The sequence below is a fragment of the Schistocerca americana genome, chromosome 3 (genome assembly GCF_021461395.2).
Source record: "Schistocerca americana isolate TAMUIC-IGC-003095 chromosome 3, iqSchAmer2.1, whole genome shotgun sequence".
NCBI lineage: Eukaryota > Metazoa > Arthropoda > Insecta > Orthoptera > Acrididae > Schistocerca > Schistocerca americana.
The window spans coordinates 805,704,564-805,721,358 of NC_060121.1; the positions used below are offsets into that span (position 1 = coordinate 805,704,564).

Genomic DNA, 16,795 nt, shown 5'->3' on the forward strand with positions numbered 1-16,795 from the left:
ATTGGAATCTTTATCTCAGAACGAAACCTTTGAATGGGTAAATACGCCAGCAGATAAGAAACCATTACAGGCAAGATGGGTATTCCTTTGAGGAGCCCTGAAAATTTATCACCAAGATATAAAGCACGACTTGTAATAAAAGGATATTCACGAAAACAAGGGGTAGATTACAAAGAAACTTTTTTACCTGTAGTCGAGTATGTCTCATTAAGATATCTTTTAGCCTTGGCAGCAAAACAAAATTTAACAATTCATCATACAGATGTAAAAACAGCATATTTAAATGGGAAATTGGAGGAGGAGATATATGTCATTCCACCAAGAGAAGTCATGAAAAACAGATGGAAAGGGAAAAGATTTGGCATTTGGGAAAAAGTATTTATGGACGTAAACAGAGTGGACATTGCAGGAATCGATGTCTACATAAACTCTAATAAATATGAATATGAAACAAATACTAACAAAGAGATAGAGGGGCTGGCCAGTACTTACCTCAGCTCAGTACAGCCAATAGATACACATAAAACAGAACTGAAAATTTACATTCCTAGCTTTCGGAACTTTGTTCCTTCATCAGGGAGGAGAGAGGGGAAAAAAGGGAAGAAGGGAAAGTGGATTCAGTTACTCACAACCCAGGTTATGAAGCAACAGGGAAAGGTAAACAGGGAGGGTAGCCCTCCCTGTTTACCTTTCCCTGTTGCTTCATAACCTGTAGCCCTCCCTGTTTACCTTTCCCTGTTGCTTCATAACCTGGGTTGTGAGTAACTGAATCCACTTTCCCTTCTTCCCTTTTTTCCCCTCTCTCCTCCCTGATGAAGGAACAAAGTTCCGAAAGCTAGGAATGTAAATTTTCAGTTCTGTTTTATGTGTATCTATCGGCTGTACTGAGCTGAGGTAAGTACTGGCCAGCCCCTCTATCTCTTTGTTAGTATTTGTTTCACATCTTATATGAGATTTTCCATTAATCATTTAAATATGAATATGAAGCACTCTAAGGCAGATCCCAGTATACACTATAAAAGGGGAGGAGAATGGATGATGATGATAATAATAATAATGGCAATATGGGTGGACAACTTCCTTATCCTGACTGAAAGTGAAAGCCAAATGAGAATTTTTAAGAAACAGCTGTAAACCAAGTTTGAGGTGCATGATTTGGGGGAGGTTAAACATTATTTAGGTATCACTAAGGATGAAGAGAGACAAGAACTGAGCATAAATCAATCGTCAAACACAGAAAAAACCTTAAAGAAATTTGGCATGAGTGATTGTAAACCCATAACTACTCCAATGGAAGTAGGAGTGAAGTTGAATATAAATGAGACAGACATGGAATGTGATAAGAATGTTCCATATTTAGAAGCATTAGGGAGTCTGTTATATTTGTCTCAAATGTCATGACTTGACATTGCTTTTGCCACCAATGGAGTGAGCAGATACCACAGAGACCCAAAGGGAAAGCACTGGAAATCTGTGAAAAGGACACAATTTAAGACATAGAGAAGGTAATGAAAAACCAGAAGAAAACAGCGATGTGAACTGGGGGACTGAATTGGGAGATAGGCAGTCCACTACTGGCTGCTGCTTTAAATTGATGGGGGGGGGGGGGGGGGGGGTGCATTTCATGGTCTTGTCAAAAGCAAAAAACTGTTGCATTGATTACCATAGAGGCTGAGTATATGGCGCTATTTTACACCACACAGGAAACATTGTGGCTAAGAACATTAATATGTGAAACAAAACCCAATTTAATTGTGGAACCTGTAATGATCTTCTATGACAATAAAGGAGCCAATAACCTAGCTAAAAATGATTTCACTAGTACTAGGACAAAATATATTGATATAAGGCACCATTTTATTCCAGACAACACAGAATGACAGAAAATTGCCATGGACTACCTGAGCACAGAAAACATGTGTTGAGTGACCTGACAAAACACTTGAGCAAAGAGAAGTTAGAACAGATTGTGGGGCTATTTGGTTTATCTTGTGAAGGCAGAGGGGGTGCTGGGATTGTGTGAACAATATATTGTGTATGAGATGGCGGCAAAGTGCATCATGTGAAATATAATAGCCCTGTTTGGTGCTATTGTACACTCTGAGTTTGTGTGTGTAATATAATGTTTCTTGGTTGTTGTGTTCAATGTATTTTACCTGGAAGTGCAAATATAGTTACTGGCACTCTGTGTCAACTGAAAAACACACACACACACACACACACACACACACACACACACACACACACACACACAGAGAGAGAGAGAGAGAGAGAGAGAGAGAGAGAGGAGAAGAAGAAGACTGTAGTTGCAGACATAGATGAAGATTCAGTTAAATGACTTAATAAGTTACCTGACCTAAACACTAATCTGTATTTGATGTTAACACATTAATCTTTCCTCTACTTTTGCCATCAGTTATTTTGTACCAGAACAACAATCTCATCAATTATTGCTAGAGCCATTTCCTAATCTACTTCCCTTGGCACCATGTTATTTAATTATACTTTATCATACATATCTGGCTAAACTGTGTTAGAGTTACAAGATTATAGCAAAAACTTCAAAATAGTTTAAGTCTTCTTCCTGAACTCTAATTTCTTCTCCAAATTTCTTCTTGGTTTCTTTCACTGCTTGTTCAACGAATATATTGAATATTTGCAACCATATATCATTCACTTGTAAACTACTGCTTCCCTTTCATGTCCTTCGTATCTTACAAATGCAGTTTGATTCAGGATGCAGTCAATGTATCCCCTGCCTCAGCTCTTTAATAATTGATGATGGGTGTAAAGTTAAAAATAGTAATGAGTAATGTAATAAAATGTGAGACTGAATTCTACTATTTGCTTATTACTTCCTTGCACAGTCTTGTATAATACTTATGACTGTAAAATCAGAGAAATTCGGCTTATACTGAGGTATGACAATTATTTTTCTAACAATCATCAAATGGATGATAAGAGTGGGGTGGAAATGCTATACTAGTACATTATGTAGCCTTCAAGCCACACAGAAGTGGGTTATGAAATCAAAATGTAGATGGGGAGATGATGTACTGATTCCACCAAGAACTAAAAACTCAGAAATGTGAAACAAAACGTTACAATACAGTTGGGTAATCACTAATTAACTAACATTAAGAACCGTATTACAAAGGTGATCATCGACTACAATATCTTACTCAGGTTTGCTGCTTTCATTCAAATTGAAAGGGTGAACTAAACACACTGCAAGGAAGCAGAATAAGGCGAGGGGAAAAAGGGCAAAATCGCGGGTTATTTCACGTAGCAGCTCAAATATTCTTATTAATTGACAGACCTGCCATGCAGAACAGTTTACAAAGCAATTAGAGCTCTGCTTCAATGCTTCATGCAGTATCAAAATGATTTCGTCCAGACGTTTACCAGCTAGAGATAATATCTGGATTTAAACGGCCACCACACGGGTCTGTACACGTGACAGCGCAAGGCAACATGCCCGTTAAGTATTTACAAATAATTGGCTTACAATATACATTACTTTAGGAAAATTCATCTAAAAACAACTGGGACTTAAATTTACCTGGTGCTTTTTGTGGCCAATCGTACATTTCATCCAGATAGTCTCCATTATCATCTTCGGCTTCATATCCATCACTTCCACTTCCATCATTGATTTCGAGGTTCTGCACACCTGTCACAAGCTGTGATTTGACCAGTGGTTTGCCTCTAGGTGTCGGATAGCTTTAAAATAATAACAATAATAAAGAAACACAAATAAGTAAAACTTTCAAAGTCCTGTTTACGCTATTTTCGTCGGTGGTGCTTACCCAACATCGTCCTCTGCGTCGCTAAATTGCCCATCGACGGAATCTATATTCCAAGCCTCCTTAATTTCTCTATCAACCAAATCCATTTTCTATGCATTAGCAGACTACTGTTATACATATGCAATACTCACAACACCTAAACAGACCGACTTTTGTTATGACGCAATCATACGAATGCACTGTCGCCAATAGTAGTAAAATCAGAGGCGATTGCAGGGTGTTGAAGCTGTAATGTTTACGAATATTGTAAGCAGTCAGTGCAGTTTCATATTACTAATCTGTAAAATAATACACTATACTGAAGAAAACCAGTTGAGTAGTCAGTATCGTTTAAAAGTTTCAAGTTTCAAAAGTTGGAAACATGTCACCCACGTCCCGATACACTTTTGTTCACTGGATGTTGCATGATTGAAAACTGAGTTTCAAATGTGTAGTTTTGTGTTGTGAAATAGTTCAATGCTATGACAACAAATACTAAACGTACGGTGTATGTTGGTAAGTGTGATAACTGTTGTTTACATTGCCGATACTTGTAAGATGACTTTATATTTGGATTACAAGTAATATACTCAAGTGATATAATATAGACATATACCGCGATGACATATTATTATTGAAATCAATTGTAAATGAAAGAAAATGCTATCCTTTTCTTCTGTTCGTTCGGTAATTATATGGTAACGGGTATGTGGCGTAGCCCATGGCTTATGATCATGGCCGCTTCTGCTATAACGCCTTCGTTTCCTGGGAAACAACATGTTCTCGGAATAAAGGTAGGTGGGTCATTCCATGCCAAACTGAGCCTGAGGCTTATTTTTTGAAAAAATGCCAAATTTAACAATGTTATAGTTTTTCGAATCTACAAAAGTTGAATTTTACTGTCCTGAAAAAATTATAAAAATTACATAATTAGCTGAGGAAATATAGTTAAACAAAGTTGGCGATTGTACAGATGAGGATGGAAAACAAAATGTTTGCTTTTTGTGTTGGCAGCTTTTTAAATTTGGGTTGCAGCAATTGTTGATGTTTTAATTGTTTAATTTCAAGAGCAGAATCATATCTTCCTGACAAACTTCAGTTTTTAAAGAAAGGTAAGTTATTAAGTATGCAGCTAATTCACAAAAGTTACTATGTATTTAGTGTCCCACCCGTGACAAAAAACATGAAAAAGTTTACCTTCTAACTCAGCAATTATAGTAATTCTATATATTTTAGGTTAGAAGTAAGAAAAACAAATAAAAACATCCAATGAACCATAAGGCACCTTCTAAGTTGTAAATGATCATCTATAAATGTTAAAAGAAATTGTGTCCCACCCGTGACAGATTTTTGGATGTTAGTCAAATCTAAACCATTTAACACTTCTTGTTATTGTTAAGTTAAATTGGTTGATATAACAAGTGCTTTGATGGTTTACACTAAATAAAAACTTCCTGTTTATTCAGAAAATGGGGAAAACAACATCAGCAGAGCGTATGAGAAAACTTCGAGAAAAACTGAAGAAAGATACCAGCAAGTACAATGTCCATAAAGAAAAAGAAAGAGAGCGGGATAAAAGAAGAAGGGAAAATATGAAGATGAAGGTATCCTACAGTGAAAAATCTTTATTGGAATATCGAAAGAGGGAAGCTGAAAGAAAAAGGAAGTACAGACTTAAACTAAAATCCGTATTAATTGAAGATCAGTCTGAGACCTGTATTTCCCAGTTAGGATCATATAAATGTCCTCAGTCCCTTGGCAAAGCTGTTTCTCGGGTAAAGAAGTTGCTTCCTTCAAGCCCCTCAAAAAAATCAGCAGTAATAAAAAAGCTTGTAAGTGAAAGCTTACCTAAAAAGGTAGTAAAGCCGATTTTCCCAGTAGTGAAGAAGACATCTCGAAAACTTACAGGTGATAATCTGCTCAAAATACAAAATTTTTTCACAAATGATGAAATCAGCAGGCAGACATCTGGCATAAAGGATGTAAAGTCTATTGTAGACCATGGAACTGGGAAAAGAGTTAGCTTGCAGAAACGTCACATGAATATGACAGTTAAGGAAGCATTTTTTCTTTTTAAGCAAGACAATCCAGATATTGATATCAAGATTTCAAAATTCTACGAGTTGCGGCCTAAAAATGTTGTTCTAGCGTCTCAAATGCCTCACAATGTATGTGTGTGCAGATATCATGCTAACTTCAACTTCATCATTGAAGCCATTCACAAAGAAATAGCTAGTTTCCCTGCTACTCACACTCACCTTATGAATCTTGTTTGCTTTGATGTAGAAAGTGAAATATGCATGACAAGTCAATGCAAGAAATGCATCATGAATTTACACACATTAATAGATGGAAAGTTTGATTTGTGTGACATAATATCTTGGAGAAAATGGACCGAACATGAGTGTCACCCTAAACAGACTACTACCAGTGGAACACTTTGTGAAGCTCTCTCTGAACTTAAGTCTCAACTAAAAACATTCAAAGAGCACTTCTGTGTCAAAAGGACGCAATCTGGAGCTTTCAAGACTGTGAAAGCATCAGTTAGTGATGATGAAGTGGTATTGCAAATAGATTTTGCAGAAAACTATGTAGCACTAGCACAAGATGAGATACAAAGTGCCCACTGGAGTCATACACAGATTACAGTGGTCACTATTTGTGTTTGGATGAAAAAAGGGCTGCAGTCATTTGCAATTGTGAGCGATGAACCGTGCCACGACAAGTACTCAGTTTATGCATGTTTGAAGAGTATAATAAGTAAGCTGAAACAAGAGCTTCCCAATTTGACCTCGATACGAATTTTCTCTGATGGTTGCGCAGGTCAATTTAAGAACAAATTCACCATTTCTAACCTCTGCTACATGATGCAAGACTTTGGAGTGTCTGGAGAATGGTTTTTCTTTGCAACATCACATGGGAAAGGTGCAGTGGATGGCATTGGAGCTGTAACAAAAAGGGCTGTTTGGAATAAAGTTAAGCAAAGAAAAGTCATCATCAGCAATGCACAGGAGTTTTTAGACTGTGCCAAATCATCTGTTTCTGGAATAAACTTTCTTCTTCTGACAAAAGATCATATTGATGAAAACAGAGACCTTCTGGATGGCCGCTGGAAAGCTGTTAAAAAAATAAAAGATATTCGCAGCAAGCATTACTTTAACGGTTACAATACTTGTAACCTAGTATGTGGTAGAACTTCCCTAAAATCAGATTTTGAGAAAGTGGAGGTTTTCCCACTTTCACCCAACATATATTCACTAATCTACACAGATTCTGAGATGAGTGATGAGGAATCATATCCTGATGTCCTGTTGACATCCAATTCCCAAGAAGTTACAGGTTCAGAACCAGCTGTGGAACAAATCATGCCAGGAACATTTATTTTAGTTGAGTTCCAAACTGCAAGAAAGAAATCCACTACATACAGATATGCTGCAATTGCACAGAGAAGTGTAGAAGACAATGGGGAAATACAGATTATGTGTATGCGATCTGTTGGGGACTCAGCAAAGGTATTTAAAGCTGACAAGGAGGATGTATCCTACATAGAGTTTAAACAAGTTCTTGCTATTCTGCCGAATCCAAATGTCAAACATGTTAGGGACACCTTATATTATGAGTTTCCTGGCAATTTAGACATTTTCGAAAGTGGGTGAGAGGCCAAGTGTATTTTTTCAAAGTGGTACATTCTTCAAGTGAAATAATTAAGTACTCAGAACTGTAAACTAATACCATACCAAAATTTATATTACTTATAAGCAACAAAAATGTTCTACAAAGTTATTAAAACTTAAAGTGTCCTCTAAGTATATGTTACCTACTGATTCGTAGCTAACTGACAATAATAATAAAATCAGTTTAAATAAAAAAAAAAAAGATTGTACTTCACATGAGTCCCACCCGTGACAATTCCTTGTCCCACCCGTGACAGTCTTTGATTGCAATTATTGTAAGTAAGTATTACTAATCTAATATTTATTGATATTATGTCATGTAGAGAATTGTTTTATTAATGTGAATTCAATATTTTCAAAAGACAATAAGTGCATAAATCACAGAATTCTTCTAAAATGTTGGTGGTTATTCAATGCTACGTCTATTTGCTGTCCCACCCGTGACAAAGTTTTAAAGATGAATAACAGCTCAATATGTAAACTTCTGACATTCAGATTTAAAGGGAAGGTAAAACAATTATTTGTAAGGCAACCAGTTAATTTTTACTTTATTTCTATTTATACTTCATGTTATATTAGCATCTGACTGTTGAAAAACGTAGTGCAACTGTCCCACCCGTGACAATGGAATCCCCCAGGTAGTAACACTGTAGCAATGTCTAGCGTAATTTATATTATATAGAACATACGTTATTGCAGTTCTGTCTCTTAACATTCTACAGTAAATAAATATATAAAGTGGGACACTCAATAATAAGATTCATACTAAGAGAATATGACATCAGTTGTAAAAATAATGGTGATGCAGCATACTTAACAATGCACAATAATATAAACATGGATTATTATATACAGTAATGTAGCTTATTATAACTTGGAGTTCCTATGCGTGAAAATTAAGTAAAAAATCAACATTAAAGACTGAAAAATAATTTTTGTTTAGAACGCAGATAGGTATATAGGGATAATTGGAGAGGTAACCATTGCTTAACTGTGCACTTGGGCGCAGGAATGATCCAGGAAAGAATTAACAAGAATCATGTGGGAGGAGTTTAAGATGCTGTTCAGAAGTGATGGAAGAAGGAAAAAAGGAGGGCAGGTTGAAGGTGAAATACTCAGAGTGGAGAGAGAGAGAGAGAGAGAGAGAGAGAGATCTAACCCATCCCATCATGGAGGAGAACCTTTGGGTGGGGATGTTGAAAGAGCCTAGTAATGTGTTACTAGGCAAAAGCAGCCACTGCTGGCTACTTCTTTAAAGTGTTGTATCAATGGATTATGAGTAAACTCTGACTAAAACTTAAGGTAATTACTTTTGATTTTGTAATGTGTGTATGTTAGGAGAAAAAGGGCTACCTTGGAACAAGCCACTTAATGAAATATGGTGTGAAGGTTCTATATGTTCTTTGATGCTTATATACCAAATTTCAGTTCACTATCTTCAGGGGTTGAATTTTAGGGGCTTTTAAAGAGAGGCTACTCATCTTCACATCACATGCAAAGGTGCAAATGTAATAAGCTTTTTTAAAAGTTCTAGCACACATTTGGTCATTAGCTTTAACATACATAGGTAACTTTTTATGTTGAATCACACCACGGCAAAAATTTGGGATTTAGCCACACCTAAATATAGATATAAGCCTCTAAAGTGGCTAAAAAATTTGTCGTGCTATTCTGAGAGCTAATGTTTTACCAACCACTGCTACTTTTCCTATGAAACATAAGAGGGCTATTCCTACTTATAATGTCTATATATGGATCAAATTTAACTAACATTGGATGCCTAGAAGAAAAGGTCTGCATCTGGGAGATTCCATGGCGACTCACATTAGATTTTGAAATCGGTGTTTTACTATGGTGACTTGTTATCAATCTATTAACCCATATTTTCGTTTGTAAATCATTATTATAAATTGTGTTATTCAGGCAAAGATCCTGAAGTGTTATTTAAGCAGGGAAGAGGGTTAAACATAAAGAACAAGAATGTAATTTATTTTGTGACTCATGTTGCAAATTTGGGACATCCTACTCCTAATGTGCATGTTAGGTCCAAAGTGTCCTCAAACTATTAAGAGTGTGGATCTGGTTTTATCAAAGCAAATGCATATTAGATTGGCATTCAAATGACAGAGTTACAGATTTCTAAAAATATTTATTCCATGTGAAACATTGTAGCCTAATATATTGAATAAGGCACATGACTCAATGTTACGTTATAAACATTAGTTGCTGCTACTTGTTGGAAAAACTTTTTTCCTGCAAACAGAGAAATGAAAATAAGACATTATGTGCCAAATAAGATAAACTTAACATTAACATTTCACTTTTCGAACACTAAGAAAAATTATAAGAGCATGACATCTGGGAAAATGAACTGTAAATTCAATTAATTCAGAGAAATGAAATATCCTTTTGTATTGACATCATCAAATGGATTAATTTTCTTTATAATTTCATCACGTTTTTCGGGCCATTTAGAATAGCGACCAGCACACTCCATTGCACTGACTAAGTAAGAATTTCCAAAAACTGCACATACTTCTCCAGCATTGAATTTACCGTCATATACTACTTTGTTCCAGTCTCCAGTTTTCACACTTTCTATGGTTTCTTCAGTATGATGATCTGCAGTAGCAAAATTATTTGGAGACAGCAGAAAGGTTTGTAGTGAAAGCTTTTTATGCTTGGTACTGATGGTGCTGAAGAAAATATTTGAGCCAGATTAAGTTTCACATTGATCCCTTGAATTTCATCAATAGACATATGAAAAACCTGCATAGTTGTGGGACTTGCAGCAATCTGACCATGGGATGTAGCAAATAAGTTCCAGTAGATTTCCCCGTTATGAAATGCTTGAAATTGAGGTACAGAAGCAGTAATATATTTGTTTTTCAGTTGTGAGGCAGGCCCATCTGACCAGATTGAAACTACCTTCACATTTTCAGGTATAAGTGACAGTACCTTGCCAGTGTAAGCAATTGCAGCACTCAAGCCATGGCTTTATCCAGAGCATTATGTGACTTCTACAGAACAGAGACAAACTTGCTTTACTAGGTTGCTGATCGTACACCATATGTTGCCTATGTTTTCTAACTCTCTCCACCGCACGGTCCAAGGCGTCTTCTTAAATTCTTCAAATTTTCCTTCACTCTTTAACTTTTCCCTCCTCCTACTCCGTCATTCTGCTGCTGCTAAGGGCCATTGTCTTCTTCTAGTCTTAAATTAATACAACTGTGACTCACAGCACACATTTAATTTTCTCTTTCTACAATATTGGTTGAAACTGGGAAATTTTTAGTAGTGTTATTAGTTACACATTCACACTATGAAGTAAATTACTGAACAAGATAAACTTATCTCTAATATCTCTCTTGGTATAAAAACTTAATTACATGAAAGGTCGTGCTGTTGTATTATATTATTTACCCCAACCTGTAATTTACCTACTTCAGTTTTATACTCTTTATGCGATACATTAGGGTATGTAACAATAATATAAATAATGATATGCTAATTCTTACCTGCCAGTTAGTTGAAATAAAGGTCCAAAATCACCAATAATTCACTCTCATCACTTGAAAAACATATGGTGTTATAAAAATGTCTACAAACCATGGAGGGAAAGCAATAATGGGCCACAAACCATAATTGCCCTACAGTAAAAAGTCCACCCTTTTCCAAACATACATAAAAAGTGCCAAATTTGAAACTTTTAAATATTGTAAACATGTCCTACTTTACATGGAGTATGCCATCTGCAAAGTTAGCCAAATTGTTTTATGTGCAAATTTTAGGGTATTTTTGGGAGGCAATATGTCATTTGTGTCTTGTTCAATCCTCTTTTTCTTGCTACAGCTGGAAAGAGCATGATTTAAGCTTTCAAAGCCATGTTGTTTAATTCCTGGATCTAGCATATTGATGGGTAAGAATACATTTCAGAAGTTATTATTTCAGCATGTCAAGAAGATTGAAAAGTGAAATATTTTGATCATTAAGTCCAACAAGTATTTTTTTTAGTCTATAAATCATTGTGAAACATTAATTTAACATAAGCTATAAAACAGATCCCCCCCCCCATAGACCTTGCCGTTGGTGGGGAGGCTTGTGTGCCTCAGCGATACAGATAGCCGTACCGTAGGTGCAACCACAACGGAGGGGTATCTGTTGAGAGGTCAGACAAACGTGTGGTTCCTGAAAAGGGGCAGCAGCCTTTTCAGTAGTTGCAGGGGCAACAGTCTGAATGATTGACTGATCTGGCCTTGTAACACTAACCAAAACGGCCTTACTGTGCTTTTACTGCGAACGGCTGAAAGCAAGGGGAAACTACAGCCTAATTTTTCCCAAGGGCATGCAGCCTTACTGTAGTGTTAAATGATGATGGCATCCTCTTGGGTAAAATATTCCGGAGGTAAAATAGTCCCCCATTCGAATCTCCGGGCAGGGACTACTCAAGAGGACGTCGTTATCAGGAGAAAGAAAACTGGTGTTCTTCAGATTGGAGCGTGGAATGTCAGATCCCTTAATCGGACAGGTAGGTTAGAAAATTTAAAAAGGGAAATGGATAGGTTAAAGTTAGATATAGTGGGGATTAGCGCAGATCGGTGGCAGGAGAAATAAGACTTTCGGTCAGGTGAATACAGGGCTATAAATACAAAATCAAATAGGGGTAAGGCAGAAGTAGGTTTAATAATGAATAAAAAAATAGGAGTACGGGTAATCTACTACAAACAGCATAGTGACCACATTATTGTGGCCAAGATAGACACGAAGCCCACGCCTACTACAGTAGTACAAGTTTATATGCCAACTAGCTCTGCAGATGACAAAGAAATTGAAGAAATGTATGATGAGATAAAAGGAATTGTTCAGATAGTGAAGGGAGACGAAAATTGAATAGTCGTAGGTGACTGGAATTCAATAGTAGGAAAAGGAAGAGAAGGAAACTTTGTAGGTGAATATGGATTGGGGGGGAAGAAATGAAAGAGGAAGCCGCCTGGTAGAATTTTGCACAGAGCGTAACTTAATCATAGCTAACACTTGGTTCAAGAATCATAAAAGAAGATTGTATACATGGAAGAGGCCTGGAGATACTGACAGGTTTCAGATAGATTATATAATGGTAAGACAGCGATTTAGGAACCAGGTTTTAAATTGTAAGACTTTTCCAGGGCAGATGTGGACTCTGACCACAATCTATTGGTTATGAACTGTAGATTGAAACTGAAGAAACTGCAAACAGGTGGGAATTTTAAGAGATGGGACCTGAAGCAGGCAAAAAGGAATACAAACGTCTCAAAAATGAGATTGACAGGAAGTGCAAAATGGCTAAGCAGTCAAGGCTAGAGGACAAATGTAAGGATATAGAGGTTTATCTCACTAGGGGTAAGGTAGATACTGCCTACAGCAAAATTAAAGAGACCTTTTGAGAAAAGAGAACCACTTGCGTGAATATCAAGAGCTCAGATGGAAAGCCAGTTCTAAGCAAAGAAGGGAAAGCAGAAAGGTGGAAGGAGTATATAGAGAGTCTATACAAGGGCGACGTACTTCAGGGCAATATTATGGAAATGGAAGAGGATGTAGATGAAATGGGAGATATTATACTGCGTGAAGAGTTTGACAGAGCACTGGAAGACCTGAGTCGAAACATTCCATTAGAACTACTGACATCCTTGGGAGAGCCAGTCCTGACAAAACTCTACCATCTGGTGAGCAAAATGTATGAGACAGGCGAAATACTCTCAGATTTCAAGAAGAATATAATAATTCCAATCCCAAAGAAAGCAGGTGTTGACAGATGTGAAAATTACCGAACCATCAGTTTAATAATGCGAATTCTTTACAGACGAATAGAAAAAGTGGTAGAAGCCGACCTTGGGGAAGATCAGTTTGGATTTCATAGAAATATTGGAACACGTGAGGCAATACTGACCCTACGACTTATCTTAGAAGCTAGATTAAGAAAAGGCAAACCTACATCTCTAGCATTTGTAGACTTAGAGAAAGCTTTTGACAATGTTAACTGGAATACTCTCTTTCAAATTCTGAAGGTGGCAGGGGTAAAATACAGGGAGCAAAAGGCTATTTACAATTTGTAGGGAAACCAGATGACAGTTATAAGAGTCGAGGGGCACGTAAGGGAAGCAGTGGTTGGGAAGGGAGTGAGACAGGGTTGTAGCCTCTCCCAAATGTTATTCAATCTGTATATTGAGCAAACAGTAAAGGAAACAAAAGAAAAATTCGGAGTAGGTATTAAAATCCATGGAGAAGAAATAAAAACTTTGAGGTTCGCAGATGACATTGTAATTCTGTCAGAGACAGCAAAGGACTTGGAAGAGCAGTTGAACAAAATGGACAGTGTCGTGAAAGGAGAGTACAAGATGAACATCAACAAATGCAAAATGAGGATAATGGAATGAAGTCGAATTAAGTCAGGCGATGCTGAGGGAATTACATTAGGAAATGAGACACTTAAAGTAGTACAGAAGTTTAGCTATTTGGGGAGCAAAATAACTGACAATGGTCGAAGTAGAGAGGATATAAAAAGTAGACTGGCAATGGCAAGGAAAACGTTTCTGAAGAAGAGAAATTTGGTAACATTGAGTATAGATTTAAGTGTCAGGAAGTCGTTTCTGAAAGTATTTGTATTGAGTGTAGCCATGTATGGAAATGAAAGATGCACGATAACTAGTTTAGACAAGAAGAGAATAGAAGCTGGCGAAATTTGGTGCTACAGAAGAATGCTGAAGATTAGATGGGTAAATCACATAACTAATGAGGAGGTATTGAATAGAATTCGGGAGAAGAGGAGTTTGTGGCACAACTTGACTAGAAGAAGGGATCGGTTGGTAGGAAATGTTCTGAGGCATCAAGGGATCACCAATTTAGTATTGGAGGGCAGTGTGGAGGGTAATAATCATAGAGAGAGACCAAGAGATGAATACATTAAGCAAATTCAGAAGGATGTAGGCTGCAGTACGTACTGGGAGATGAAGCGGCTTGCACAGGATAGAGTAGCATGGAGAGCTGCATCAAACCAGTCTCAGGACTGAAGACTACAACAACAGCAACAAAACAAATCTAATACACAACACAGCAGATTTGCAAAACAGAAACACTAAAGAGTGAGTTCCATTTTTTGTTAAATAGTTATCGATTTTGTAAAGGCAAATTTAGAAAAATTATCTTCCTGATGATGACTGTGATTGTGCTTTTGAAGTCACAAGAATAGGTTGCACAGGAATCCAGCAGGTGTCTTACGCAGCTGGCCAGTGGAAGAAAGGAGCAGAACCATGTGGGTGCATAAAGCTGATGAGGCATCTTCTTGTTCATGTGAAATATGCTATTAACTTTATTTGAAAGGCATGGACAGCAATGGTATCATAATGGAGACAGTCGGTAATCAAACAAATGCTAATACTCTGACTTTCTTTGCCACCAAAATAGATAACAAATGGATGTAATGTGGCCTTCTCCCAATGAAATCCTTGCACAGCATCTTCAACAACAAATGAATAATTCTCAGCAAAATACGTCAATATAATTAATTCATTTTCTGCAAGATTTCTTTTTAGCGGCTTACTTTACACCTTAGTGTTTTGTCACAAAGTGATAGCTTCTTAAACCAGTAATTTTCAAAATCAGTGTGCCTATGAAATCTTCAACAGTTCTCTGACGTGTCTCCAATGCATGTCTGTCAGTATGGATCTGTTGTTAGTGTTAAATTGTTTCTTCAGGGTCATAGTCTTCAAAAATGTCTCCGAGAAAAGCTTCTAGTTTTGTATTTCCTGGACATTCCTCACAACATTGCATTACACAGTCTTTTGATTTCAAACTGCATACAGTTTTTTTTCAAAACCTTGTAGTCATCTTGAATGGATGGTTCTGAAGCCAACATTAATTTGACATTTTGATGAACTGCACATACACATATTGAATGTGTACCAGAAGCACCAACTGTAGTACACCATTTCAGCCTGAACTCACAAAATTTTGAGAAGCTCAGTTGATTTCCATATTGCTTACAATAAGCAATGAACATTTCTTTCAGGTTTCAAAGGAGCATACATTTCTGCTTCTGAATCTTTTTCCCATTTATTTTTACTGCATCACAATCCTTTTAGCCTGGACATAAACAAGAAAAATCTCCAAAAAAAGTGAAGACATTTTGTTTTACTTCATCGTTGAGCTTTTTCCCTTTTCAGTTTGCACGTGTTGCCAAAATCCCATCTTCTATCTTTAGTTTCCTAGACTTCTCCATTTTAGTCAAAACAGCAAATTCTTTAGCCAGTTTTTCAATAGTCCAGCTATTTGGGGCTAGGGTCAAAATTTGAACTTTACTGCAATTTCTTGAAGCCTTAAACTTAAGTTTTTCATTTAAGATATCTACGTCTTTAAATTTTTGGCACACGTCCATTTGTATTTGAGCAATATCTACTTGGCCTATACCACCAGCTGTGGTAATTACCTTAGTAATGCTACCTTGGGCTTTCAGAACTTTGCACTTTATGTATCTTATTGAACCCCTTTTGGTGACCTGTTGAACCTTTAATAGTGACTCTCCAGGTGATGGTACTGAAGTATTAGCAGTAAAGCAAGCATCAACAACATCCATATCTTCAGTGAATGATGATTCTTGCTTAAGCTGGTGGAATGATTCTTTTTGGGCCACTTCATGTCTACATTTGGTACAGATTTTCTGACCATGTTTAAAAACATTAGTCAGTAACGTCAACCTATCAGACATTGCAGCTGTCACTGCTCTTAGAGCCTTCTTGGTTAATGTTTTTCTTTACCAAATGGGTTGCAGTAAGTCTTTTGCAGGGACTGAAATTTTGTCATCAACAAGGCATTTTGATATTATGGACAAATTTGGATATCTTCAGTAAAATCAAGCCCAAACCTATGCAGTAGAAGCTCCTTGTCCATTGGAGACATTCCCTTAACTAGTTGTAGTTGACTTTTGTCATCTGATCCACCAAAGTAGCTGGGTGAAGGGGTCTCTTGGTTAATTTTATACAATAGTTTATTAACCTATAACTAGCAATTTTGAAAGCTTATGAATATCCAGGTTTGAAGCATGGAAGATTCAGTCTTGTTTGTATATAAAATATACAAATTAGGCCATAAAGACATTTGTTTTAGTGCTTACCTTGTACTGCAACAATGATTGTTGATTATTCAAACACTCAGTACTCAACACTAAGTCTGTGTAAGGTCAACACCAAAGATTACACCTCACAGAAGACTGACACATTGAAAACTGCCAATAATGAAAGGAACAATTGAAAGTGGTATTTCAGCAATGTATCACTGCTGTGAGGATAGAGGCTTAAAAAA

General features: G+C 36.8%; 2 protein-coding genes across 3 annotated transcripts in view; one reads left to right on the forward strand and one right to left on the reverse strand.

Annotated features, from left to right (window-relative positions):
• Positions 1–3,970, reverse strand: part of LOC124605416 (serine/threonine-protein kinase RIO1) — a 118,203-nt gene extending 114,233 nt beyond the window's left edge. The window contains exons 1-2 of the mRNA XM_047137068.1: positions 3,810–3,970; positions 3,563–3,723 (exon numbers count right to left, since the gene is read on the reverse strand). Coding sequence (XP_046993024.1) covers positions 3,563–3,723; positions 3,810–3,895 — 247 coding nt within the window. The 5' untranslated portion in view covers positions 3,896–3,970. The remainder of the gene's footprint in view (positions 1–3,562; positions 3,724–3,809) is intronic.
• A 222-nt stretch (positions 3,971–4,192) lies between these two features.
• The window catches only part of LOC124607152 (peptidyl-prolyl cis-trans isomerase E), a 77,536-nt gene continuing 64,933 nt past the window's right edge, over positions 4,193–16,795 (forward strand). For both annotated transcript variants that reach the window (XM_047139362.1, XM_047139363.1), the window contains exon 1: positions 4,193–4,304. In XM_047139362.1, the coding sequence (XP_046995318.1) occupies positions 4,271–4,304 (34 nt within the window). In that variant the 5' untranslated portion in view covers positions 4,193–4,270. The remainder of the gene's footprint in view (positions 4,305–16,795) is intronic.